The sequence below is a fragment of the Perna viridis genome, chromosome 1 (assembly GCF_037379345.1).
Source record: "Perna viridis isolate PV_CMFRI_1.1 ecotype Kerala chromosome 1, ASM3737934v1, whole genome shotgun sequence".
Classification (NCBI taxonomy): domain Eukaryota; kingdom Metazoa; phylum Mollusca; class Bivalvia; order Mytilida; family Mytilidae; genus Perna; species Perna viridis.
Genome location: NC_142445.1, coordinates 48,586,397 through 48,613,824, shown reverse-complemented (window position 1 = coordinate 48,613,824; position 27,428 = coordinate 48,586,397). Strand labels below are relative to the sequence as shown.

The following is a 27,428-nucleotide window of genomic DNA, read 5'->3' as shown; positions in this document are numbered from 1 at the left end:
ATTACAAGTCAAAATAATTATTTTTATACCAGAATCTTTATTACGAGAAGTGGCATAAAATCGGTAGCAGGTCATCTTTCAATCAAACTAATTTGCCACTTGTTATGTTGTGTTCTACGATCAATGAATCCTAATGGCTATTTCCTATTCTTTGTATATGCCGTCTTTGGATCCTATGTTTTCTGTCTCTCTCTTGAAATCGTGTGTACATCAATATCTTGAAAATAATACACATTTCGCTAATTTGTATATATATATATGAACTTTTACGTAGACGTCTTTGTAAAAATCATGCAAATTCTGTAAAATGTGATACACCTAAAAAGGGTACGTACTTTAATTTTTGTGATTTATAAGTCTATGTGATGAAATGTATAATTGTTCATTCTCATCTACATGATTTTAGGTAGATAATCCACATGGAAAATCTAATAGTTTCTATCGTATTTTAGTGTCATTTACAGAGTTATTTCCCTTAATTTTGAATTCTACAGTACATTCTATATAATTTTATCACCTATAAACAAGGGGTATATGAAAAGCCACATGTTACTTTCTGTTTACCATGACATTTAAAAGCAAAATATCAAAAATAAAAATATGTAAGCTTTCCAACCATGAATCACATTTTGCATGATTCTTAACTGGAGTACTACTTAAGGCTTCCAATCTTCTTTTTTTTCGAACCTTAATTGGGAAAAGGGTCCCCAACCAGGGATTTTATATCGAAGATACACTCCCTGCTTAAATGAAATGGGAACACAAATTATCTTAACACTAGAAAAATATTTATCAGTGGCGGATCCAGAGTTTTCGCTAAAGAGAGCCGCCTCAAAAAAATTTCTTGAAGTATCACCGGTGATGTGATCACGAAGTGATCCGACTTTGCTAGGGGTTTGGGGGCATCTGTTTACCATGATATTTTAAACAAAATATCAAAAATAAAAATATGTAAGATTTCCAACCATGAATCACATTTTGCATGATCCTCAGCTGCAGTACTACTTCAGGCCTCCAATCTTCTTTTTTTCGAACCTGAATTGGGAAAAAGATCCCCAATGAGGGATTTTATATCGAAGAAACAATCCCTGCTGAAATGAAACACAAAGTATCTTAACACGAAAAAATATTTATCAGTAGCGGATCCAGAGTTTTAGGTATAGGGGGCCTCGAAAAAATTTCTTGACAGGATCACCGGTGAGGATCACGAAGTGATCCTAATTTGCTGGGGGGTTGGGGGCATTCCCCCAGAAAAATTTAAAATTTTAAAACCTCAAACCCTGCATTCTGAGGGTATCTTGAACAATTTTTCAACAATTTAAAAAAAAATGCAATTTTCTAAGGGGAGCCAGCGCCCCCCTCCCCCCGGATCCGCCACTGTTTATGAAATTTAAAGGTCGTGAATATCATATTGCATCTATATCTCTTCGTCTTATGATAAAACCTAACAAAATGGTACATCCAAATGCGCCTGCATTCATTCAATCATTTTTTTAAGAGCGAGTTCTCCAGAAACTGGTTCCATACAAACTTTACGTTTATCATGTTTGTTTTTTGTAATAATAACGATACCTTGCAGCCACAGGAAGTCTTACATTCGGTGAATGGCATCATAAAACATGGTAAATTGTAGAGGAAGAAGCAATTTATACTGAAGAAACTGATAGCACCTAAATTTATTCGTGTAAGTAAAACTGTGAGACTATAAACAAACGATTTGAAAGTTTGACAAAGTATCACCACTAATCACATTACTATATATACTAAGACGATGAAGGAAATTAGAATATGCATTTGGGACAATTTTGTCGAAGTGACTCCATCAGTAATTTGGCGAAACCCAATCTACAATGGAGACAACTAATTGTAAAGTAACTCGCCATCCAGAAACGTCTTCAGAGAATTCAAGTTTTCTAGAGCATCCGCTGACCATCTTATTTATCAGATAATTAATATCGTTTAATCGAATATGGTGGTTGCGCAGCGTATTTAAGATAATAGGCTATTTTATTATCTGTCATCTGGTCTGTCATTATGTCATAGCTAACGTCAACAGGGGTTCATCACCATGTCAGCAAAAATACAATAACTGCTAGTCCGGAGTAGCTAATATTTTGTCACAAAATGACAGCAATGACTAAGGAATGAGGGATGTCTGTTCATTCTGTTAATTTGATAAATGATTAACCAGAAAACGCGAAAGTAGATACAAATTTTACGATTTGGTGCAGAAATTAATTTACTAAAAGTAAAAAAAATATAATCATTCGTTTTTTTCCATAGTTATAGAGCGATTTCACATCTGCCGCATTGTACAATTTATAATAAAATCTTTAGTTTCTATACAAATTAAGCTTGTAAACCCATGTAAGTAATATATTGTCGCCAGAGACCCAGTTTAGTATCAGAAAATAATTAATATGCTTTTACCCCGACAAAGGGAGTAATCAGTTGTCCTTATTTCTTAGCTTGAGACAATTTTCGGACAAGTTTTAATCTAAATGCCATGTCTAATGTCAGCAAGAGCCAATCTAAATTTTAATCAAGAACTTCTATCGAACTAAGTCAGTATAATTCCGTTTTAATGGATAGCGAGATTATATCTAGTTTATTTTCAGATACTTCACCGATTCCAATGCGGTCTTCCATAACTTGTGGCCTTATCGCTTTCCTTTCATCTGTTTTCTTACTTTACCATATTACGACCCAGATGTATGCAAAGAAACGTTCCAAGGAAAAGCTTTGTCAATACCATTAATATAACTACTGATCAAGTTAAAGGTGCTTGATCGAAGTATTGGTCTTCCATTTGACAGATTAGTCTCAAATATTTGACAGTGTTAATTTCAGGCTAATCCACACCATTGAAGAAAATTGGTTCTTCCGAACAGATGCTTAGACATATTTCCCTATAACTACATAGACCTGTTAATAAAAATAGTGGCCTTTTCTTTCGAAGAAGATATTAAATGTTATATGTGTATATACAAAGTGGCCCAGATCTTCAACTCAAACAAGAGTTTTGACTGTTTATAAGAATGAAGAATAAGTCGAAATAAAAAACGAATTTGATCTTAAAGTTTGCGATGACGGTACAAGCGTTACAACCTGAATTACTAAGTTCTGTATTTTTCATTCAGGCTCCTAAATGTTTGTACTGACTGGAAGTTTCGAGCAAATTATCACGATACTCTTCCTTAAAAATATAGTTAACGGCCGTGTAATCTGTCGCACGGACTGGGTCAGCAATTCTAATAGTGATAATAAAATGTAATAATTAAACGAAGCACAAATTTTAATAGATTTGTCTAGTTAAAACCTGATGAAAAACCATTTTTATATACTATTTCAATATATTAAAAATATTTTATTTTTACTTCTGTATAAACCCTCTGAAATTCATAAGGTGTGTTAATATTTGAATCATCTTTTTTAATTATATACTCTTGACTGCTCATTAACTCATCTAAAGAAAAATGATTTTTGTTCAATACCTGCATTATATTTTCAACACCAAATCAATTACAGATGTACTCTTTTTCCCCAGAATATGCTTGTGTAATAATGCTTTAAGTTTACAGAAATTCCAAACAAATTAAAATTCCTGCAGATAATGCCAGAAAATTGTTTACCACTAATATTGCTTTTTACTGATAAAATAATCAAATTCTATCAGCTAAAACTTTATGAAATACACATGAAAAACTGCAATTTTGTTATGGACTCAAATATAACTAAAATTTCCAAAAAAAGAACTAGGACATCTAAAGAGCCTCATCCACATGCCTAAAAGAAATACACATCCAATACCCTTATTATTTTATCAAGCAGAACAAAAAATATGAAGTCATTTTTCATTTACAGAGGCCCATCTGGTATTCAAGAATTGAAGTAAAAATAGTTAAAATATAATTTTTAATACAACTTCAACTCAATACAGAGATTGGTAGGCCTTATCATAAGAATCATTTCATCAATATAAAGTTTCTTTCTTTTATTCCTGTTTTCAAGATGTTACTTAAGATATCCAATATCAAACCCTTAGCTTATCTCATTGAAATCATCATTCCTCAATGTATCACCTTGGATTTTTCATTTGGGCATCAAATTTGCCAATACAGCATGCTGGAACAGACAAAATTTACAACAGTACGACATAGAAATCAAACTCAGAAATACGTGCACTGTAAGCTGACACCAAATGAGTTAAAATAGAATTTCATTGAGCAGAGTAATTACATCTACATGTGAGAGTCAGCTACTGCTGTATGTAGGTATACTCTACTCATAGAATCCACTTCAATCAGAAACATAGGGGTGATAATTAGCAAACACACTCTCTTTACTTTCACAACTAACAAGTCCAAACTGTCAGCACAGTACTGATTACTAATACTCTTTTCAAAAAGGCACTATACTAAAAATGGCAAAATGTTACACTATTCAGTTTGTCTTGGCATATTATTTTCAACATGAATTAAGTTACTACTATTTAAAGGATAAACATTACAGATTTTATAACAAAGAGCTTTGCAGACCGCAACATGATGCGACCACAGTGGTCGAACCTTGAACAGTTGGGGCAAGTATGTATACAATATTCGTATTTGACACACTTAAGCATAATTGTAATTGATTATGGGCACAATGACTGTTTCGGACACAAAATAGCGCAAAACTTGAAATACAACTAAAAATTTTCTAAATCAGACCATCTTTGACCCCTTATAACTCAAAAACAATAAGAGGTATCTGAAATCTACTTGAAAAATGCAGGCAGGGATTTTCATAAGGTATCCAATGAAGAAAAATTAGAAATTAGACCAAAAAAAAAAGAATAGTGAAGTTATTGTCTGGACATTAAAGAAAAATACATGTTTCTGGCATGTCTTTTTGGCCCCATATTTCTGAAAAGTTCAAGTCTTTACAACCCCCCTAAATCAATCCAAGTCTGACCATTGTGATATAGAATATTGTTGAACAATATCATAGACATTCCTATGCATTTTTTGGAGTTATATAGTTGGCCCTTAATTCTAAAACAGTTGGAGCTATAACCCCCAAAATATATACTAATTTTCCTTTTGTGCCTTGTTATGAAATTTTATAAAGATCAACCATTTAATACTCAAGTTATGGCATAAAAACCAAGTGTCTACAGACAACACAGAGGGCAACAGCCCATACCAATACTGACCACAATTTTTTTGTTGTTGTATTAAAATGATTAACAAAATATGTATTTGGAAACATATTGTGCACTTTCCATATTTTTGCCTGAAGCAGATCGAATGTGTAATTGGCATGGAAAGATGAGAATGATTTATGTGATGAAGATGTTCCTATATCATGAATGATTGTCTATAATTTAACATCACCCACACACAGATCTGATAGCATAATGCTAGGCTCAATAATAACAAAAGATTATCAAATCATATCTTTATGTATCACCCTTGTGTAATATTTCTTTGGCAGCAAACTGAAACAATTCGAAGTTTGTAGCTTTAAGCTTTGCAATCTCCTCCTTACATTTGGCAAGTTCCTCTGTAGAATTAAGAGAATCAGATTTCTAAAAGGAGAAAGAATTCATACATGCACTACATGAATCAAAGAAATAAGCCTTCACCTGAAATGTTGCAGATTGGTTAGTACTTAAACTCATTAATATAGAGCATCAGGTAATCTCTTGGCTTTCACTTAGGTTAAGGATAAGCCTTAAACAGGTCTTGGTTTTAGAAAAAAAACCTTGTTTGCTTTACATCAATAGAACAAAATAAAATTTATACTTTCCAAATAAGAATGTTTGTTTAGAGTACCAGCTAAATAACAACAGTTGCTCACAAATAGATTATCTTGCATCAACTTGATCCGAGAGCAATAATCTTACATTCCTAGTTATTATGGTGGCTTAGTCAAAATATTCATTTTTTCTTCAATCATGGTACAGCTTAAGAGAACACTTCAAGATCTTCTTAGAAAGTTTCATTCATTTTTAAAAATACCAACCTGTGAGAAACATGATGCTAAACTATTCATCATTTCATTATCTGTTCTTTTTTCAACCTGAAAACGAAAAAAAACTTTTATTTCATTTTATAATAACTAATTATTAAACCCATTTTAAACCCACAAAATACTTCGATTTAAAAAAAAAAACACTTGCAGGGCATTTAAGGACTGACTGTTCTATTTTTTGGTCTATGAAGAAATAATCTTAATCACATGTGCACACTTAACAACCTCCTTGACAGTTTTTTCTCTTTCAAGTATGCACCATGAACATTGAGGTTATTTCAAACAGACCGAAAAAATATAACATTAATTCCTTATAATTTAATTTTGGTATCAAAATCCAACGAGTAAATCATTAAAAAAGGTTGATGACGTCATAGTCAAATAAAAAAATTTGAGATGATGGACAACATTTTTTATCCAATCTGAAAGTGTGATACTTCTGAAATTGAATTATAGCTTGATACAATCACAACCATGGAATCCTGATCAGTTCAAGCATGTATTGTCACAACATTCAAGATTGTTTGACACAGCTTAGTTTTTTATCTGAATGAGTGATAAATATTTAATTTGCTATCAGAATTCAGAAATAAGACATTTGTACAAAGTATAAAAACCTTTTTTTATGAAATCATAGTTGAAATATTTTGAAGTAAACTGACAATATTTTACTACATATTTTGTCATCAAAATGCTCCCTATAATAGAAACATTCCTGTCATGTGATCTTGTTCAGATGTTATAACTTCCATGAAGTCTATTGAATAGTTCATTAACTTTAAATTTGACTCCATTTTATATAATTACGAATTGTCTCAAAAATATCCTGAGCATTTTAATGTCAATCTAAATTCATCATAGAAAGGTGAAAAAAAGTTTAAATCAAGAATATAAAACAGTAGAACTGGTATTGTCCATGAGATCTGTATCAAAAATGTACAATAGATGGAAATATCTCATTGAAATTTAATAACAACGCTAGTGCCTGGTGTTTAAAATGCCATGTGCAGTCTTAATCATTGGCTTAGAATGAAAGAAAAATGACTCTATTCCTTTACAGTTATGTACCATTTAATTCATTGAATTATCATATTTGCATGATCCTTATTTTTTATTTGTAATTATCATGGTGAATATATGAACAAATTCTCTAATTTGGCAATAAACTGTCACCCCTTTTTTGTTGTAAAGCAGTCTGTACATTTTCTAGTTATGTTATTAAATATATTCAACTAACATTAACTTTAATAAAACGCATGGTGGGTACATCATCTTAGAAAATCCTCTGATTCCAGGGGAGTCAAGGAGATCTAGTCTATAACAAGAGGCTCCCAGGAGCTTGAATCGCTCATCTGCTTAAATTTGTCTTTCGAGGGCAATAAATGTAACATGGAGTTGTCCAAGAAGACTTCGGTAGGAATATCATAAGGATCATTACAGTGATTGAAAGTTTCTTTCTATCTAATATAGTTTTCAAGATATTGGCTGAAAACTGTAATAAAAAAATAACATTTTTCATCTTCCAAGAGCAATAACTCTTACAAGGAGTCACCTACAACTTTGATACCTGAAGACTATTGAAGGCCTTCTAAAAAGAGTCATTTCAGCAAAAGAAATGATTTTGCTAAACCTAATGGTTTTGGAGATATATATGTGAAAAACTACTGTCTGACCCTTTGTTCTATTTTTAGTAATGGAAGCCATGTTTTTCGATGGAGCAAAAATCCCTACCATAGTTCAATGCAGAATACCCCAAGAAACATTCATACCAAGTTTGGTTCCAATTGGTCAAGTTGTGTCTGAGAAGAAGAGTTTGAAAAATTGTTAACGACGACAACAAACGACGAAGACTGACGCCAAGTGATGGTAATAGCTCTCATGGTCTTTGGCCAGGTGAGCTAAATAAAAAGGCATATTTGGAACATCATCTTAAAAAATCCTATGATTCCAGGACAGTCAAGGAGATCTGGTCTATGATAAAACACATGGTGGGTACATCATCTTAGAAAATCGTGTGATTCCAGAAGTCAAAGAGATATAGTCTGTAATAAAATGCATGGTGGGTACATCATTTTAGAAAATCCTGTGATTTCAGGAGAGTCAAGGAGATCTAGTCCATGTATAAATAATAGTATATAAACCCTGACAGTTTGATTGGTGTATGTTTCTACAGTCAGTGATTAAAGATATTAAGTAGACTTAATATTGCTTATTGATACAAGGAATATAAATGGATCTATCTTCCATCAATGTAAACCAAGGCTATGAATAGCTCCTTATTCTGTGACCTTTAACCTTTATTATATCAATATATCTAATCACCTTCATATTTCCTCATCTACAACAAATATTTTCTAGTTCCAATTCAAGACTTTCTGGCATGATTAACATCAACTTTATTATGTAAATAGAACAGAGTTTGGTTCAATGATGAAAACAAATTTACTATAAATATGAATGATTTCAGACTGTTGTATAGATTTTTTTATAACAAATTAATTACTTAACAAGATCAGTTTGACTTCCATGACCTTTGTCTATTTTAATATCTTAGTACTATTATCCTAGTTAAACTGATTCTTGATGTTTGAACAAAAACCTTGGATGATTTGCAATTCCAGTTCTGTTGAAATTTTAGACATTCAAAACCAAGTTAGTGCTTTTACTCCAAAATGAAACAAAATATGTCTTCTCTATTATACTAGTACAAACTCTAACATGAAGTTCCTAGGTATACCCCATTGCTACAAAAAGAAGAAATAAGAACAGCATCCAAATATGCTTACAATGTATGCCCAATCTATGTTAAGTCACATACTAAATTTTAAATAAATCCATCCACTGGGACCCAAGATAATCGTGATAAATTCTAACAGATTGACAAGGTGATTCCAATATACCATCCACTTGCTGAGTGGGGGTATTAACAAGATATACTGGTTTCAATTCAATACATAATATCTATCTCAAATGATTGTCTATCTTCCCCTTTGAAAAATGATGTAGATCTAGTAAAATGACAATCATACATTCCTGATGTTCATTCCACTCACATGTTTTATCATTTTGATTAATAGTATCAAAACATCAGTCTGTGTTAGAAATTAAGATTATTGTCAATTTAAATTTAATTGGATAGTCCATGATTGCTAGTACATGTAAATAGAACTGTTACATGAATGGGTTACCTGAGAGAATTAGAAATTAGATTACCATATTATTTGACCAAGAAGAACAAAAAGCGATTTTCTACAGAGGTCACTCTTTATATCATTCATGCTGAAGTTGATAAAGTTTTTTGTAGGTTTAAATAGCATACTGACCAGGTACAGCCACCTACAGGACCACCTGAGCCAAGCAAATGGACTGTTTGTTAGCGGACACACAGGTATTTTTTAAGCCGAAGGATGATGGAGACAAAGAGGAAGTACAAGCTCACTTGGATCTCACCAAAGTGTGGAACACAGTCATACAGTCATGAAGACCACTAGTGAGCTTCATACTGGTAACCCAAACTCTTGCCAAGCAAGGATGTAACAAAAATTATGTAACTCATAAATAACAGGAATTTTACATGATTTTGAAGTAACTGTGGTACAGGAATTGGATCTGATTTCTTGATGAAAACATACATAATTCATTAAACCTGCCACAATTTTAATACTGATGACCAGGGTTATTGCTCAGCAGACATAGCCTTTAGGCTATAACCATTCATAAAATAGACAAATAATGTTTTATACTAAATAAAATTTTAATCCCTGTCATTACATTTATAAACAATGCTTTAAGCAACAATACTAAGTTGACTCTCTTTGTTAAATATTGATGTTACGGCATATAACATTAACTATGAAAGACCTTAAATAAGTTCAAAAGTTAAAATGTCCTTAGGATGTTCTTAAATTAGTGAGAATAAAATAATATATATGTCCATAGTTTACAAGTGCTTTTAAGTGCTATTCTCTGAAAGAATCAGGCAGTGGGTGAATCACTGTGGGAAAAAAATACAATTCATTCCATGAAATCTTATTTAAAATGTTAGCTGAAATACAAAAATGGCATTCACTTCATTTTGAAGTACCCTATTTTAAAGAAATGCACTGCAATTTCATCATTAAAGGGAGGTAACTTACTTTTCCACTATCATTCTATTGTTGATTTGACCTCATTTCTTCGCATCCTCTGACACTTCTAAGACAAACAAATTGTAAATTTGTCTTCAATAGACTATCAACTATGTGCCCACATTGTCAAATTCTTGTGTTTTTATCAGTGTGATTCATTATTTTCAATTTTGCCTGATTCTTACCGATTCTAGCACTTAAAATATTGTTACAACATCTACCTATAGCTAAAAAAGTAAATTCTTTTTTTATATATCTACAGTGGCAAAACAATAGATGACACTTTACCCAATTAGCAGTTTACAGAAGGTGTAGTCCATTGCTACTGCTTTTCATAAAATCCAATGACAAATTATATCTCTCTCACTGAATCCCATAACATGAACAAACTGTCATTCTCTATTTTTAGCATTGATGCCTAGAAGGCAATCTGCAAATTTCTACCAGAACCAAAATTTATTACAAATTGTATACATTTATATTATAATGTAATCTAAAACAAAGAGTACACTTAATGCTATAAATGTGTACAATGCTTTATGTTGGTGACAGAGAGAGAGGGCTCAGTCCTGTTTTCATACTAAATTCCTAAGTGCAAAAAAATAACGTTTCATGGTTCTTTACTCCTAATCACTAACAACGTGTTAGTTGACATTGCTTGAAAACTTGCAAGACTGTTTGATAAACTGATTGTCCAATTCATTAATTTATAATAGGAAATAAAAAATATCCTAGATTCTCATCCCCTCCCCACCAAATTTTTCTCCCTCCCTGAAAAATTTTACTTTGATTTTTCCTATTTTTGGTCAGTTTCCTTCAAATTGACAGCACTTTTCACTTAAATTGAATATGAGTAAGGTACAGCCTACAACTGAATATCACACTTATATAATTCATATGTTTGTTAAGGCATTGAAAAAGGGTCGATAGTAGAAAGGGTCAGATAGGATATGTAAACACTTGTCCATTTTTAAAAAATAATTCAGCATACCAGATTTAGTTCCTGTAAATAATTCTTCTTTATTTTTTCTTGGTTTTTGAATTGCATATTTAATTTTAATTCAATTTAGCAACTACTTTCACTTTGAATTCATTTCCCTGACCAATTTCTGCGGGCCTGTCTGATACCTTTTCCCGATTTGACTGAATGTCTATCATTAGCCTCACATGCAATGCTAGGTAAAAACAATTTTAAAAATAAAAATTGCCTTTCCGCCACTATTTTTTAAAAAAGTTGGATGAGAATCCAGGAATATTTTATGAAGGCCTAAAATAGCTCAAACTTTACAGGGAAAACAGATTGTTTATGTTTTATAATCAGTTCAACAATGTTTATACATTATTTACTTTAATTTTGAGCTATTTTTCCATTATTCTGGTCTAAGTACCATTTATATGAAATCAGTTACATTGGCAATTAAGATCTTAAATAACAATACACACTACTTTTAAAACAGTATTGTTATGTCAACTTTGCCTATGTAAAGTTTTACAAAATACAACAGAGATATTTAAGAAGATATCTCCACCATATGTTAAACTATTACTGTCAGTTGAACCCAACCTACTAAATAAAATATTCCAAACATTACTATAAGTTTCATTATGATAAAATCAATTTTTGTTAGAAAGTAATTAAAGCATGTACATGCTCTTATTATTTTCTGGTACCTTTAACATAAATGATTCTATAGTTTGTACATGAAGTAAAGTATAAAAACTTCATCAGCTGATTGACTTGGTAAACAAACAACTGTCAATCTAAAATCATTTTATATTGACATTATCAGAGTTCTCCTTAGCTGAGGTTTGGTATGAGAGAAACTAATGGAATTATTTAACTAAGAGTTACTTGAATTGAATTGCATTGTGTTCCTTGTGACAGAATGACAACTGAAATAATTTCATTCAATAATTAGCTCGTTAACTTTTCCACGATAAAAATTTTCTATCAAATTACGCCTGCACCATAGATTGCAAAAGTCTGATACGATAAAGATTTGATCCAGTTTATGCCAATTTTGTCTTGGGTTTTTGACACTTACGCAATTAAGCTAAGTGTTTGCATGTAGAAAACAACATCAATGCAAAATTAAAGCAAGAATATGGATTACGCTTTATTAAACCCTGATTAAAATAGCAATAAGTAAAACAAGCACCACAGTAAGTTCAAAGGGAACAAATTGAAAGCAATCTTGAAGTAAATTAATGCAAAATGTTTTCTCCCACATTAAAAAAAAAAAACCAACATATGTCAAACATGTAGAAATTGGATATTTTATGTAATCCTTTTACAATCCTCAAGTGAATCAAGTGTCAATCTGTACTTACATTTTTAACCCATTTAAGCAAACTAAAACTATACAGTACAAGCCTTTTTCTATATTACAGTATGAAGTAGTAGCCTTAATAAATATCACACTGAAGGTATTTCATGCATGTCAAAAAACACACCATTAATAAACCGACCAAATTCACTTGTATTTCTAATTTGGAAACAGTTACAGTCCAAACATCAGTCTTAGTCTGTTATTTGGCTGTTACACCTTTCAGACAAATAATTGTTAAGATTGTGTATAAAGTTAGTACATGTACTTTACAAGTTATGGTTAAGACTGTGTATAAAGTTAGTACATGTACTTTACAAGATTGTGTATTAAGTTAGTACATGTACTTTACACGATTGTGTATGAAGTTAGTGCATGTACTTTACAAGGTTTTTGCTTGGGTTGATTTAAGTGGGAAGGACTATCATTAGGAAGCAGCCCAAAAAACATTGTTTGTTAGGTGGGTTTTCCTACACAATGAATAACCTCTGCCAAAGACAGTGTCCAAATTTTATATGAATTGGTGCTAAACATAATTTCCTAGGAATAAATCAGCTTTAAGAACTATTAACAAAGGATGCTAAATAAAACAAGGCTGACTTTACCTATTCAAAGGATGCTAAATAAAACAAGGCTGACTTTACCTATTCGAAGAAAATTGTAATCAATAAATTTAATTCCTATTCAATCACATAAACAAAATTTCAACAAATTCTTAAAAAAACTTAAAGTCATAGTACTGTACATTCTGGACACTACATTTTTTAATCAGCACGAAAATTTTCAATTTAAACTTTTTGAAATTCTTACCGTTACTTATTACTGGGGCATTTCACACCTAATATAACAAACTTAGAAACATGCGATATTGGAGTCATCAGTGACCATGTCAATTCATTCTTCCATGTATATTGCAACCATTATTTTGTTTGTTTACTTATATTTTTAAATTAGTTTGAAGCTAGTTCTAAAAAGTATCAATTTCAATCAATGTTCAAAAATTAGAAACATTCCCTAAGTGGCATATAAAACAGATGCTATTAACACACTAAACCCATGAAATTGTTCAGAAATCATCCACTTTCCTATTGCCATTTTGTATCTTATTTTAATGCAGTAAAAAGTTGTACCATACAGATAAAAACTGCAATTAATTCATGACTCAAATGTTATCTTTTACATCAAATCATCAAATGACTATTATCTAATCATTAATATCAATAATTTTCAAGTGTTATCATCATATAAACTCCCTCAAGAGATCCCATCTTAACATTGATAATGTACAAGTGATCAGGACATATGATCCAGGACGCTAAAAATCAATTTTTTAATCTGAATATAAATCATGGCACGGAAGTAAACATTGCCAAGAGTCTGCATGAATGTTCCATAAAATCAACCTGGAATAATTGTCAGATCATTGCAAAAGAAAGTTAAATGACCCCAAGTTTGATGTTATTAAAAGGTTAATAATATCATGCAATAATCTCCTGAGATCTGCTATGAAGACAAGTCTAATAGGAATGCTATGGATTAAAATCAAAACTAATTATTTCTTCTCAAAGCATTTGACCATAATCAAGTATTACCAAAAATGCTTTGAGGGGCTCTGCTAGACACACCCACAGGGGTGAAACCCAAACAGATGGGGCAAATATGGATACAAAATTTAAGCTTAATGTGTACACGTTGAAATTTTGGAGGTGATTCAATGTTTGATTCAGAAGACTGGATACTAAAACTGTAAATTCAAAATACATAAAAATAAAAAGGAGCTGACACTCAAAGAAATAAAAAATTCAACAAAGTTGCATGAAAATTGCTTATGCTTAAATTATTGTGTAAATATGGGAAATCACTAGGAGGGTCCACCATGCACTGCACCAACACCCTCCCCCACTCATCAACTTCATGGTGACTTTCAAGTACTTTTCTACCTCCCATTACCAAATCAATTTGTCGCCAAAGAATTCTCAGATTATTTTTCAAATATAAGCCTATATTTATACCCCACTGGGTCAAAATGCCAAGATTTTTGTGACACAATTGTTCGAACAACTAAGTCTTCCTGGGACAGCATGTGTACAGACACTAAATAGATATAGGTATCATTATGGTACCAAGAAAATTGTGGTAACACCAAAAATTTTGGAGTAAAATAGAAAAAATGTTCCCCTACCAATCAAAAATTCACGTAAATTAACATATTTTTCAATGTCAAAACTGCTAGCGTATTTATGCTTCAGTAAAAAAGGCTTATTTGGTATTTTCTGTTTAGTATTATCACAATTAATACTTCTGGTGTTATTTTGGTGACTTGTGGCGATTTTCGTAGTCAGAATTTATCCAAAAAATGCAAAAAATGAGATTTACAATTTTCCCGTAAAAAGTCACGTAAATTTGACCATTCAAGTTATTGCTCAACTAAAACAGCTCAAATTTAGTATTTCGATAGATATTGAATTTTTATACATAAATTAACCACAAAAAAAATTTCCAAGAAAGAATTTTCAAAAAATGTCAAAAATACTACCCCTAGAAAACTGGTCACAGTATTAAAAAGAATTCTCATTCACAGCATACAGACACGGTAAAACTCATGTTTTAGGCATTCATAATTAAGATAATGATGAACCAAATATGTCTGATCAATTTAGATGTTAGATTTTCTTCGGGTGATAATTACAATAAAATCTAAACAAGTACTATCTTTAAAAATAAAGATAGTTGTCGCAATATACTTATAATTTTCTACATTTCATTCAGAAAATAACACATGGCATGCAATTTTAATTTTCGATACAGATTTTTTTTAACGCAACTAAGTTATCAGTATTTGGCCAATCGGGAAACAGAATTTCAATCAGGTGACTTGAGTTTCCATGGAAAAGTGTCTGTAAGGTCAAAGGGTAAAAGTGAAACAATACCAACTGTGTCAGAAAAGGAGAATTTTCAGAATTTCAGAATTTCTCCCATATCACCCTATATTGTCATTTTTCAGATCACCATATTTAAACAAGCTTTTGTGTGATACAGTACATTTAAATAGTATCTTAGCTTCCAAATTAGCCCTAGTAATAAATACCAGAACTCTTTTAAGTCAAGTTAGATGAAAAATTGCAACTCCCACCTTTAGGTCCCCACCATTTGTTGTTGACTACTAAAGAATTGGTCAAGAGAATTTATTTTCTGATCCATTTCTGATTTTAACATCAAAGCTGAAAAATGGCAAAAATCAACATTGTTGGTCATTCAAGAGCTTTTTTAAAAATAAATGTTGAATAATAAGAGAAATGTAATACAACTTTGACCCAACTGGAAACCATAGGCCTTAATATTAGGATCAGTTCATATATTGACAAATACTTCTATCTCTTATAGTTTTCAAGATAGAGGATAAAAACAACAGAATTTAGAATTTGGCTCTAAAGGAATGAATAATCATGTTAAGAACTGTCAAAAAACTTTTGACTTAGTAGGGACTTAGTAGCCCTTTTTATACTTTGACAGTTTCTTCCTACCTATAGTAGGTTTGGGATGAACGTAATAAAAAACAAGACTGATAACATGTCTGGACATGTGTCACCATATAATACAAGTCTTCATGTATCATCATCCATACATGAATTACCCTAATAGTAAAAATAAGCATGGTAGAAGATACAAAATACTACAAGTACACGACTGTCAGAAAAAAATAGCCATAATTGTCAAATTTGTCTACAATAGGAAGTGTACATCTAATATAGATATGAACACTGTGAAAAGTTTGAATAATAATGTCTCACTATTTCTAGGTAACAGATTGCATATTAATATATGTACTGTCCACAACATATATTGATGACAAATTGTTAAATTCAACATGCTTAAAATGTGGGAAAGGGATTGGCAAATTTGTCCTTGACAAGAGATGTGCAACCTCAATATGTATGTTCACAAACAGATGATTGTCAGACTGACAGACAGGCTGCTGGACCTGCTTTTACCATAAGTGACAAAGATAAAAAAAAAAAAAAGCTATTAACACCTTTAAAAGGCAATTATTTTATAAGGAGTTGTCACAAACTATGACCTAATGAAAACTTTTTAAGGCTTTATCACATATTAAAATAAAAGTTTCTTCCTATCTATAAAAACAAAAGCCAAATGAGGCAATCTTAAAGAATTGGCAAGTATGGGCAATATGAAGTTGATACAAAATGAGACACATTATACTGCAGCTGTACATCAAATTCGTTCCCATAAACTTGATCAAACCACCAACCCAATGATGTAAAATCTTACTGTTCTTTAACATTGGGATAGTTTTAGGTATCTTGGTTAACCAAAGCCTTGCAAAACTAACAACTTCAGATTATATGACTTTTTTCGCTCAGTGACCCCCTCCCCACCCCCAAATGTACTCAAATAACAACTCTGTTGATAATAAATCACCATGCCATATCAGTGGGGTATCGACCACCGGCTCTGCACCTGTAATATATATAATATTATATATACTTATTGCTAACACTCAATCACTATAATCAACTATTCCCTGCATGATTATTAAACAGACTAATACCTGGATAGGCTCATTAAACATCATGGTAACTGTGTTATCAGAGTCATCTGTTCCATCACTTGGTATATATAAATGTCTCTGGAATGGTCTTATAATGCAGTGTCTGGGTGTGTTTACTTCTTGAAGGGAGGTTGGTGGTGGCATTAGAAAAACATTGGTAAGTGGCCCTATAAAAAAAAAGATGTTCAAGTAATAACTAACAATCACAATGATGCTTATTCCCATACAAATGAAGACATTCTAGTAGTACAGAGACAACTTTTCAAAAATATATTTTTAATGACGACCTTCACTATCATCCTACTGACCTTAAAATAAGTTTCTTTTCATTTCATTCCATTTAATCTATGCAAGTTTTATTAAAATCAACCATATAGCCTGTAGGATCATGCAACAATAATTTGAAGTAGGAGTTTTGTACCTTTGTGCTCCAATGTTTTTATACACTGTCCACTGAATACATCCCAAATTTTAACATTACTGTCATCAGAGCCAGAAATTAAGTTGGTTCCATCCATAGACATACATAGGCATGTCACTTGTTTTCTGCAATTATATAATTGTGCATAATTACAACACATTTGTCCGAAAATTCTAATTTGAAAGTGGAATGATTTTCCTCAGACTTTTTTCACCTCCTTCTATATCATCAGAAAAAGGCATACATCTCTTTTCATTTAAATTCATTGAAAGACATATTATGACATATCACATGAAATAATGGCATAGTCAGAGAACTTAGATTTTTGGTTAGTTCAATTTGTCAAAGAAAATTAATCAAACTTTCTTAAAGTTATAATAAGAATTTACCTACATGTGTCCTGTAAAACTTATGACATCTTCTGATTCTTTCTGTATGTGTCGTTCTCTTCTAGTAGGCTTTAAAAGACAATAGTAAATGACTGAGAATGTTTCCCTAGCAACTACTGGTATTGATTAATTGAAGTGATATCACCTGTCCCTAAATCACGTAGATAAATTAAACAATAGTTGTTTCTTAAAAATGAATTGTACTCTATACAACCATACAATTTTTCCTCTTCCTACACCGATATAATAATAATAAATTGGCAAAGACAATAAATTAGGGGTACTTTCCATTATGTGATCATTCGACTCAAAGCACTAAATGGGTAGGACACAATGGTTCCTTTTAGATCTTGTACCATTATGAGGTAGAATACAATGGTTCCTTTTAGATCTTGTACCATTATGAGGTAGGACACAATGGTTTCTTTTAGATCTTGTACTGGATGAAACAGAAGTAGAATAATTGAAAGTAGGTTTGTAATGATTAAGGTGTACCAACCAACATGAATATGAGTGGCAAACCTGTTCATGTATCAATTCTCATCTAGAAAATAATTAAGAAAGTTACCAATGAAAACATTTCCACACAATGAATAACCCCATTACTTCCTCCAGCTAGAAGTCTGTATTCTGTAGTATCCATGGTAACAGATGTAATGCTAACATCAAAAACAAGATTGCAGAGGAGTTCTCCAGTGACAAGATCATACATCTATAATAAAAAAAAACATGTTGATATAAAATTTGTGGTAGGAATCAGCATATCAAAGAACTACAAAAATTCAAATTTAAATAAAACTATCTATAAAAATTTGTCAAGAAATAAGTGTTAACAAATTTTTGTTTCACTGTAACATTTGTCAGGATAATAAAACAAGCACAATGATTTTGGACAAATCATGTCTCAAATTCATTTGCAACTGAAACTTGTTTAAGAAATCTTATAGGCAGTTGCTATGAAATGTCTCATTTGTTATTTTTTATTTTATATATCAATCTTTGCTACTCACTTCTATTACGCAGAAAAATACAAAATTTTGCTGAACTCAGCATAATACCACCACAGCCAGTTGAACTCTGGTCACTTGTGGCAAGTGTGAACACCAAATTGGTTTTTGAAACTCTTAAACATAAGTACTCACAGTTCATTATGGATACAACTGATTTGTATAAAAAAAATGCACAATATTTTTAAATTCAAAAAGTTCTGCTTCAGAGGCTTTCATGGATCACTTTGTACTACCTTATCTCGAAAAAAGTAAATGACAGAGAAAATTTGCCAGCATACATTTTAAAGCTGTGGTAACAAGGGACAATTTACAAAAAAGTTCATAAAATGAAATGAAATTTTTAAAAATAGAGTCTTCTAAAAAATTATGTTTTTGTCCCATTTGACCCCTTGTTACTCAAAAACTGTGAGAAATATTTCAATACTGATTGAAAAATGCAGGTCTGAAATTCCAATGAATCCAATGAAAAAAAATTCAACATCAGACCAGAAATAAACAAGAGGCTCCCAGGAGCCTGAATCGCTCACCTGATTAAAGTTTGTCTTTCAAGGCCAATAAATTTGACAAGGAGTTGTCCAACAATTTTGACTCGAGAAGACTTTGATAGGACTATCATTAGGATCATTTCACTGATAGAAATTTTCTTTCTTTTAGTTTCAAAGATATTGGCTGAAAACTGCAAAAAAAAATGGTAATTTTTCATCTTTCAACAGCTATAACTCTTACAGGAGTCACCTGACAACTTTGATCCCTGACGACTTTTGAAGGCCTTATAATGAGGGTCATTTCAGCTATAGAAATAATTTTGCTAAACATAACGGCTTTGGAGGTACTTGTTAAAAACTCTTGTCTGATCCTTATGTTCTATTTTTAGTAACAGAAGCCATGTTTTTCAACAGATCAAAAATCCCCACAACATTTCTATGCAGGATACCCCAAGGAACATTCATACCAAGTTTGGTTCCAATTGGTCAGGTGGTGTCAGAGGAGAAGATTATTGAAAGAAATAACATTCAAAATAGCAACAAAATGTCGAAAAAGGGCAATAACTCCTACATGGCTTAACATATCAAAATGAAAATTTGACCAAAGATAGATCTCATCATGCTGAACACTTTTACTTTCAAAATTTGGCTAAACCTAATGATTTGGAAATATATGCCAAAAAATACTGTCTGACCCCTATGTTCTATTTTTAGCGGCAGCCATGTTTTTCGACGGATCAATCATGTCAGTTCTATGCACAATACCCCAAAGAACATTCATATCAAGTCTAGTTCCAATTGGTCAAGCGGTGTCAGAGGAGAAGAGGTTTGAAAAATTGTTAACGACAACAGACGATGACGACGACGATAGACACCAAGTGATGGCAATGGCTCATATGGCCTTCGGGCAGGAGCCCTAAAAAGTTGACTTCTAGGGTGTGGCCCCACTATGGCCCCCTTACGACTGAAAACGCCAAATGCTATTTTAAATCTAATAAACATTCTTAACACATAATTTAGCAAGAAACAAATTAAACAAGAGGCTCCCAGGAGCCTGAATCACCCACCTGGTTGAATTTTGAATAGAGCTTATCATAAGGATCATTTCAACAACTGAAAGTTTCTTTTAATCTATCATAGTTTTCATTTTTCCCCTTTAAGGGTAACAACTCTTATAAGGAGTCATCTGACAACTTTTATCCCTGAAGACTTTTGTAGTCCTAATAATAAGGATCATTTCAGCAAATGAAAGAATTTGCCTAAACCTAATGGTTTTGGAGATATATGCAAAAAACTGCTGTCTGACTCCTATGTTCTATTTTTAGTAACGGCGGCCATGTTTTACAACGAATCAAAAATTCCCAAATCAGTTCTATGCAGGCTACCCCAAGGAACATTCATAACAAATTTGGTTTCAATTGGTCATGTAGTGTCAGAGGAAAAGATTTTTGAAAGAAATAACATTAAAAATAGCAAAAATCGTTGAAAAAGGGCAATAATTCCAACATGGCTTAACAGATTAAAACCAAAATTTTACCAGAGATAGATCTCATCATGCTAAACACTTTTACTTCGTCAAAATTTAGCAAAACCTGACAGTTTTGGAGATATATGTGAAAAACTACTGTCTGACCCCTATGTTCTATTTTTAGTCATGGCGGCCATGTTTTTCAACGAATCAAAAATCCCCACATCAGTTCTATGCAGGATACCCCAAGGAACATTTATACCAAGTTTTGTTCTAATCAGTCAAGTCATTTCAGAGGAGAAGAGTTTTGTATAATTGTTAAAGACGACGATGGACGCGAAGTGATGGCAATAGCTCACATGGCCTGTGGCAAGGTAAGCTAAAAAGGGCAATGTCAAAATTGAATGAGGAATAAACCTTTTACATCAATTTTAAATAAACACCTATTTTCACCCCTTTTGTCTTTTGGCCCCTTTTTTACAGAACTATTGAGGCTAGTGACCCCATTTTAAATAGCAAGCTTCCTCTTGCAGAAAGAAATATATAAAAATTTCAAAAAATTTTGTTCACTACAACTAAAGTTATTGCAAGGAAACAAAATCATTGACAACAACAATGATGATGACAATGCCAACCACATCATAACATAATACCTCCACAATATTTGCGGTTGTATAATAATTAAAGTATTTACAAGCAAACAATACTAACTTTACAAGTTTGATCAAGAGAAGATGAGACAAATCTAGCTCTGTTTCCCCCAGTACCTATGTATAGATCTGTAACAGGAAGTGAATGATTTGACCACACATAGATAGGTTCAACTGTCTGGCTAGGGTTACCACACTCCGCTAAAACTCTGGAATTGTTTTTAAAGTTTAAAATTGGTACAATTCAGTTTTAGAAGTGACAAGATAGATAACACAACCTGAAAGAACTGTTTAATGACCTTAATAAATTATGAAAAATGAAGAAATAATGTGTAAACATATCATGTGATTGCTCTACTTCACTAATTCTATCAAATAAATATCACATTAATATACAATTTTAGAATGAAATATGGTAATAATATAAGAGAACAAATCTCTGCTAATAACTTTTCTCAGTTTTTTTTCTCTTTTTTTTGTTTTTTCATCATAAATATAGTGAAAAACTGTTGAATTTATTTTACAAAAATATTTACTTACTTTGCTAAATTCCATGCAATAACTAAGTTGTCATCTCCACCTGATACAAAATTTGTTCCATTGTCTGTACATTTTATACATCTTATCTGTTGATAATGTCGACTTAACACAACAAGGAGCTGGCCTGTACATACCTATATATCAGAAATGGATAAAAAATTTCAAACTGTCTTTCTTTAAATGAAAATTTTTCATTGTTTGAAATTAATTATCTATCAAATTATCTGTTTGAGAACCATTATAATATCATCTAAAAATACAAGGAATAACTTGTGCACTCTTTAAAAAGTTACTTCAAAGAAGATGTTACAATGTAATTTCTTACATTCATTGCTTTTTTTATTTAAAATGTTCCACAACAAAATGGTAATAAAGGTATTTTTCATCATTTTCTAGTTGTATGTAAAATCTACAAGATTATTTCAACATTTCTTTCCCCAAGTTTTAAAACAACAGTTAGCTATTCTGATTTTAAATAGTCCAAAGCTGCCAACTCTAAGTTATGGAAAATAATAAGTGGGCTAAGCGGGTCTGCTAAAGATTTTTTGTGATGTAGACATTTTTGTTAAATAAAGTTCTATGTGAGCTCGATCAAAGCCATGAGGTTCATTTTGTATTGTAAAATACAATACTGGCAATTGCCGAAAAGACAACAAAGCAGGTTTTACTAATTCTAAAACCGGAAATGGTCATGCTAATGAAAAAAATCCAGATTTCCATTTATTTCTTTATTAAAAATTAGAAGAAATAATAAGATTTCCTTCTTAATTATTCCAGCATATTACAAAGGCCAAAATCGGAAGACTTGCACTGAAATAGTAAGGGTTGACAGACCAAAAGCCAGATTTTGTTTTCAAAGTTTTGCACAAAAAGGACAAATATTAAAGCAATACATCATTGATATACACAGCATTCCATCAATACTGACCTGCCAGATGTGTATGTTTTCTGATATTGCAGCAATACAGTAGTTGCCATCTGGTGTTATTGAAAGGGCAGTAACTCTACCTGGGCACACTATTTGCATCTGTGTATTATCCTACAAATAAAGTTAAAGATGTATTACATCCGTTTGATATCTTTCTTTTTTTAGACTAATTAGATAAGAAGCATTGAGTTTAACACATACTGAACCATCTGGGTGCTTTGAAGTGTGAACATTACTACAACATTTTGTAACAAGTATTTTCTGTATGTGTTGTGGTAGTGAAATATTTATATAAAATTTAAAATAATGATAAAAAAAGTGTTAGTATTTTCATATTAGAAATTAAGAACTAAATCTGAATTAGTGCCACCAGTATGCCACTTATTGCAATAGTGTCAGTGTCTTATCATGTATAGATTTCTTACTGTTTTATGTAGCGACCACACTTGTATCACAGATTTATTAGGTGAAGCTGCAAGTAAATATTCATTGCCAAGTGTTGCTAGAGTTCTTGGTGCACTTGTACTGCCTTTGAATGTTAACAAACTAGTTCCTGCGATTGGATCCCACACACATGAATTCCACTGCTGTCCAGATGAGTCACTTGTGACTAATACCTGCAAATTATCCATTGTATAATTGTAACATGGCATGAGGAATGACATAACTAACTTTATCTAGTATGTATGGCCAAAATTACCTCTATTTTAATCTGGTAACAAATGACTTTTTAATATTCGATACACTTTTCATTCTATTACATTTTTTCCATGGGTGGTATCCATACTAAATCTTTGATAATAGTAATAGATACAAACTCTGGACAATAATGATTGGGTTTTTAATGAAAGATAGGATACAAACTATGTTAACCGTGTCCATACCTGTGCCAACTTTTCCCTACACCCCAAAACTGCTCAACTATTCATGATTATGGAACGTTATGTTCAGAAAATTGCATGAAATATCCATTCATTACTTCCTAGCCATGAAAAGATGTTTATTTTTTTTCTAATATTTCTTTTTGAGCAGTTTTCTGTTTTTTTAAACAGTACAAAATGTGTGACCAGAAGTTACAGTACCTAACTAACAATTGACTATTTACCACTCACTTTCCTGTCCAAAAGTTAAGGTACATTTAATTGCCCCCTTTTTTGAAAATTGATGTTTGAGTCAGAGCAAACATTTACTTTGCTGAACAAAAGTGTTACAATATTAAATTTAATTGTCTATATTTATAACTTAACTGTGCTGCATATTTTAGTCATAATCATAAGCTAAAAATAGCTAATTGTCTTAAATTTTAAACAACCAGGAAGTAAAATTCCTCATTCCACATAAAATACAAGTAGACACATGTAATATCTTGATATTCTGAAGCATTTTTTTTTATTTTATCAGAATTACGGAAAATTTGGTGAGTCTACAGTGGTGCAGGAATCACAAATTAAAAAAAATGATAAATTTTGTACCAAATTTTATTTATTTTCGCTAAAAAATTTCAGTTTTGAACTATGTGTATGTTTGACTTGTCAAATCCCAACAAGAACTAACTAAAAAATTCCAACATGGTTATGGTGTTGTCCTACATTAAGTCCTTAACAAAAATGCGGATTGGTGAAATTCTACTACCATGTTTGGAATTCCGCTTGGAAGGGGGCCAAAAACATCCCTTAATGTTACTCATCCTTTTAAGTTTTTCCGAAAACATTCAGAGGTTAAGTAATGGTCTTAATAGGGTATGTAAGTCTCGTCACGTGACTCCGCGTTTTCATGAGAATGGGTCCTCATCTACTATTCAAATGCATTGAGATTCGTCATTAACATTGCACGGAGTTCAACATAAAAAGCAAAATATCTTTCTGTGTAAAAATACTGTTAAAAAATGACAAATATCTATCTATACAGAATAAAAATTTTAAGAAAGGTATAAAAATAGAAGATTTTGCATTGTGATGCAGCACTTCGATTTCCCGGAAGTAAACAATAAAATGCAAGTCGCTCTTCAGATTTCAATACGTTCTACATCGAAAATTCTGGAAGGGAAACTGAAACTAGAACGAGACTTACAAACCCTATAAAAATCAGATAGGAGGTGATTCATGCATGCAAAAAAACCACAAAATTCATTTTTGTTTCTAATTCAGAAACAGTTACAGACTATATAAGTAAGTCTTATTTTGTCATTCAGATATTGGTTGCACTGCTGCCAAAAACTACTGACTGACCCTAGTGTTCTATTTTTAGAAACAGCGGCCATGGTTTTCCATGGATCAAAAACCCAACATTAGTTCTATGCAGGATACCTAAAGGAACATTCATACCAAGTTTGGTTCAAATTTATGCCAAGTATCAAAAGCCTACACCAAATGACAACGAAGTTACAGCCAGAACATGAATCTGTATTGCAAAATCATTAATGACCTTGAGGTCGAAATTCAAGATCATAGGTATCAGCAATGATCTTAAGCAGGGTTTTAGCTAGGACTTTGAGGGCTTTAGTCACTTTTGCTTAAGCACAAACAACACATTATGGGCAGCAGATTTTTGTAAATAGTCAATAGTATCATGAACTATATAAAGACATAAACATGCTTAATATATATATTTTTATTTTAAGTTTACAGATACAGACATAAAATAAATATAATAAATGTTACAATAAAATAACTGTTATTTTCTATAAGAAAACATGTGTGTTACATAATAAAATAAAATAATTACTGTTAGAAAAAAATGTTTTCTTACATCATGACAAAGCTTTGATGCATTAAGTCTAGAAATAGTTACTATTTGACAAAAGCTACTATTATGGTATGAGAAAATCCTCCTGTCCTTTCCCAAACACCACACCTCAAAAGCCCTCTTCAACCTAAAACTCCTCAAATCAGAAGGATGGAGACAGATCTTTATAAGAGAATAGACTGATGAAACCTTGAGTCAGTTCCCAAGATACATGTAGGTCTTGATCAGATTGTACCTACTAAATCCCCTCTCACGGTCACCAGATGATTAAGTTGAAACTAGACAGAAAAGATAGAAAGGAGCTTGGCCATATTGGCAAAGTCATTTTGAACTCTGTAAGCGGTTGCTCCGTGATGTCTTACTGCTGGGTGGTAATTTTTAAGTAACCTTTGACCCCGGATCATGAGGCGAATTGACGAAGTCCGTAATCATTGTGATTTCGTTTCAAGAAGACAGAGAATCGTAAAATAAATATTTATTGTTGATTAATACTTCCTAACTGTCCGCCATTGCGTTAAAATTAATTGAAATCCATTAGATGACCAGTCACACATCGGACACACTGTTTTTATAGTGTGTGCATTTAAAGTTCTAAAAATAGATAGCTATATATAAGCGAGGTTCGTGAAGGGTTTGTTCTTACATGGGAATAAATATCGGTCGTCATCCACTAAAGATCGAAATCGTTTAACACGACTAATCCTTAAATTAATTATATATAAATAAGTTATATTTTAAACATACTTAAAATCTGAAATGTCTCGAGTCATCTCAAAGCTTTTTTCGGCGGTCGAAAACCATCGGCTGAAGACGAGTGAGAATCCCGGGATTATCTTTTGTGCTCTTAATGATCAAAAGATTGATAAATTAATTGTTGTTATTTTGAAGGATTATTAATGATGCACATGAGGCTTGCCAGGTTAACAACAATAGAATGTATTTCACACCTGGTTGACCCGGTAATTACCAAGCACGGCCACGGGGTCATAAACTTGTCAAAGTGTTAGGCCAGGTGAAATTATGTAACTTTCGTTTGACAGTTTTTAACAACTTTTATATTTAAGGTGACGAAATTGTCGAAAATTTATCTGAAATACTTTTTAAATGGAATTTTTTTATACACTTTTCAAATTTTAAGTGACGAAAACGATCTAAAATATTTTCGTCATCTATGAATTCCTTTTGTAAATGGCGAAAATGATGAGCGCTAGCTAAATCAGTCTTATGCTGATCTAATCTCATGCCTAATATCCACGTGCTAATATCAAATGCTTACACCCAATGGCAACAAAGTTACAGCCGCGACAAGATTTGTTAGTGCTGGACGGACAGACGGACAGTGATTAATATATAATAATAAAAAAATAGTAAAGTTAGTATTCGGGTATGGGAATATTGTTGATATGGGTACAGGTGTGGGTTACATATTTTAGTTCGTATCAAAAAGAAGCAGTACAAGCCAAATAAATTTCATTACTTAAAAAAAACAAATAAAAAAACATACTAATAACATGAGCCATGATGAGGGTTACAGTATGCCATGAATAAAATATTTTCTAAAAAGATGACTCATGAATCGTAGCATTATATTTGCATAAACTTTGCACGGTTTATGACAGTTGTTTTCTAAAAATGAGAAATTACTTACTTCATTGGCAGTTGTCATTATATGGAGATTGTGTACAAATTACCGGAAACACATGGAACATATATAAATGGTACAACATTCCGGTTATTTCCGGATTTGTAC

The 27,428-nt window shown here is 31.9% G+C and overlaps 1 protein-coding gene across 3 annotated transcripts; it reads right to left on the bottom strand.

Moving 5' to 3' along the window:
• Positions 1-39: 39 nt before the first annotated feature.
• LOC148629118 (WD repeat-containing protein 18-like) lies at positions 40-27,428 on the bottom strand. 3 transcript variants are annotated; one of them, XM_088544265.1, is made up of 12 exons: positions 27,327-27,428; positions 23,359-23,550; positions 22,934-23,044; positions 22,006-22,139; positions 21,527-21,674; positions 18,421-18,564; positions 17,857-17,921; positions 17,464-17,588; positions 17,043-17,209; positions 6,010-6,066; positions 5,455-5,572; positions 40-217 (listed from the first exon to the last, which is right to left on the bottom strand). In XM_088544265.1, exons 1-12 carry the CDS (start codon positions 27,342-27,344, stop codon positions 174-176), a joined length of 1,323 nt encoding a protein of 440 aa, XP_088400391.1. In that variant the 5' UTR covers positions 27,345-27,428; the 3' UTR covers positions 40-173. The 3 variants fall into 3 exon arrangements, with proteins under 3 accessions (XP_088400391.1, XP_088400399.1, XP_088400408.1); XM_088544273.1 differs by lacking the exon at positions 40-217 and adding an exon at positions 638-687; XM_088544282.1 differs by lacking the exon at positions 40-217 and adding an exon at positions 992-1,035.

Coding starts and splice junctions, on each gene's coding strand:
- LOC148629118 (XM_088544265.1), bottom strand. Junction 6,067..17,042: donor TGTTTAATGAGCCTATCCAG/GTATTAGTCTGT, acceptor TTTCGTTTTCAG/GTTGAAAAAAGAACAGATAA. Junction 5,573..6,009: donor TAGCATCATGTTTCTCACAG/GTTGGTATTTTT, acceptor TTCTCCTTTTAG/AAATCTGATTCTCTTAATTC.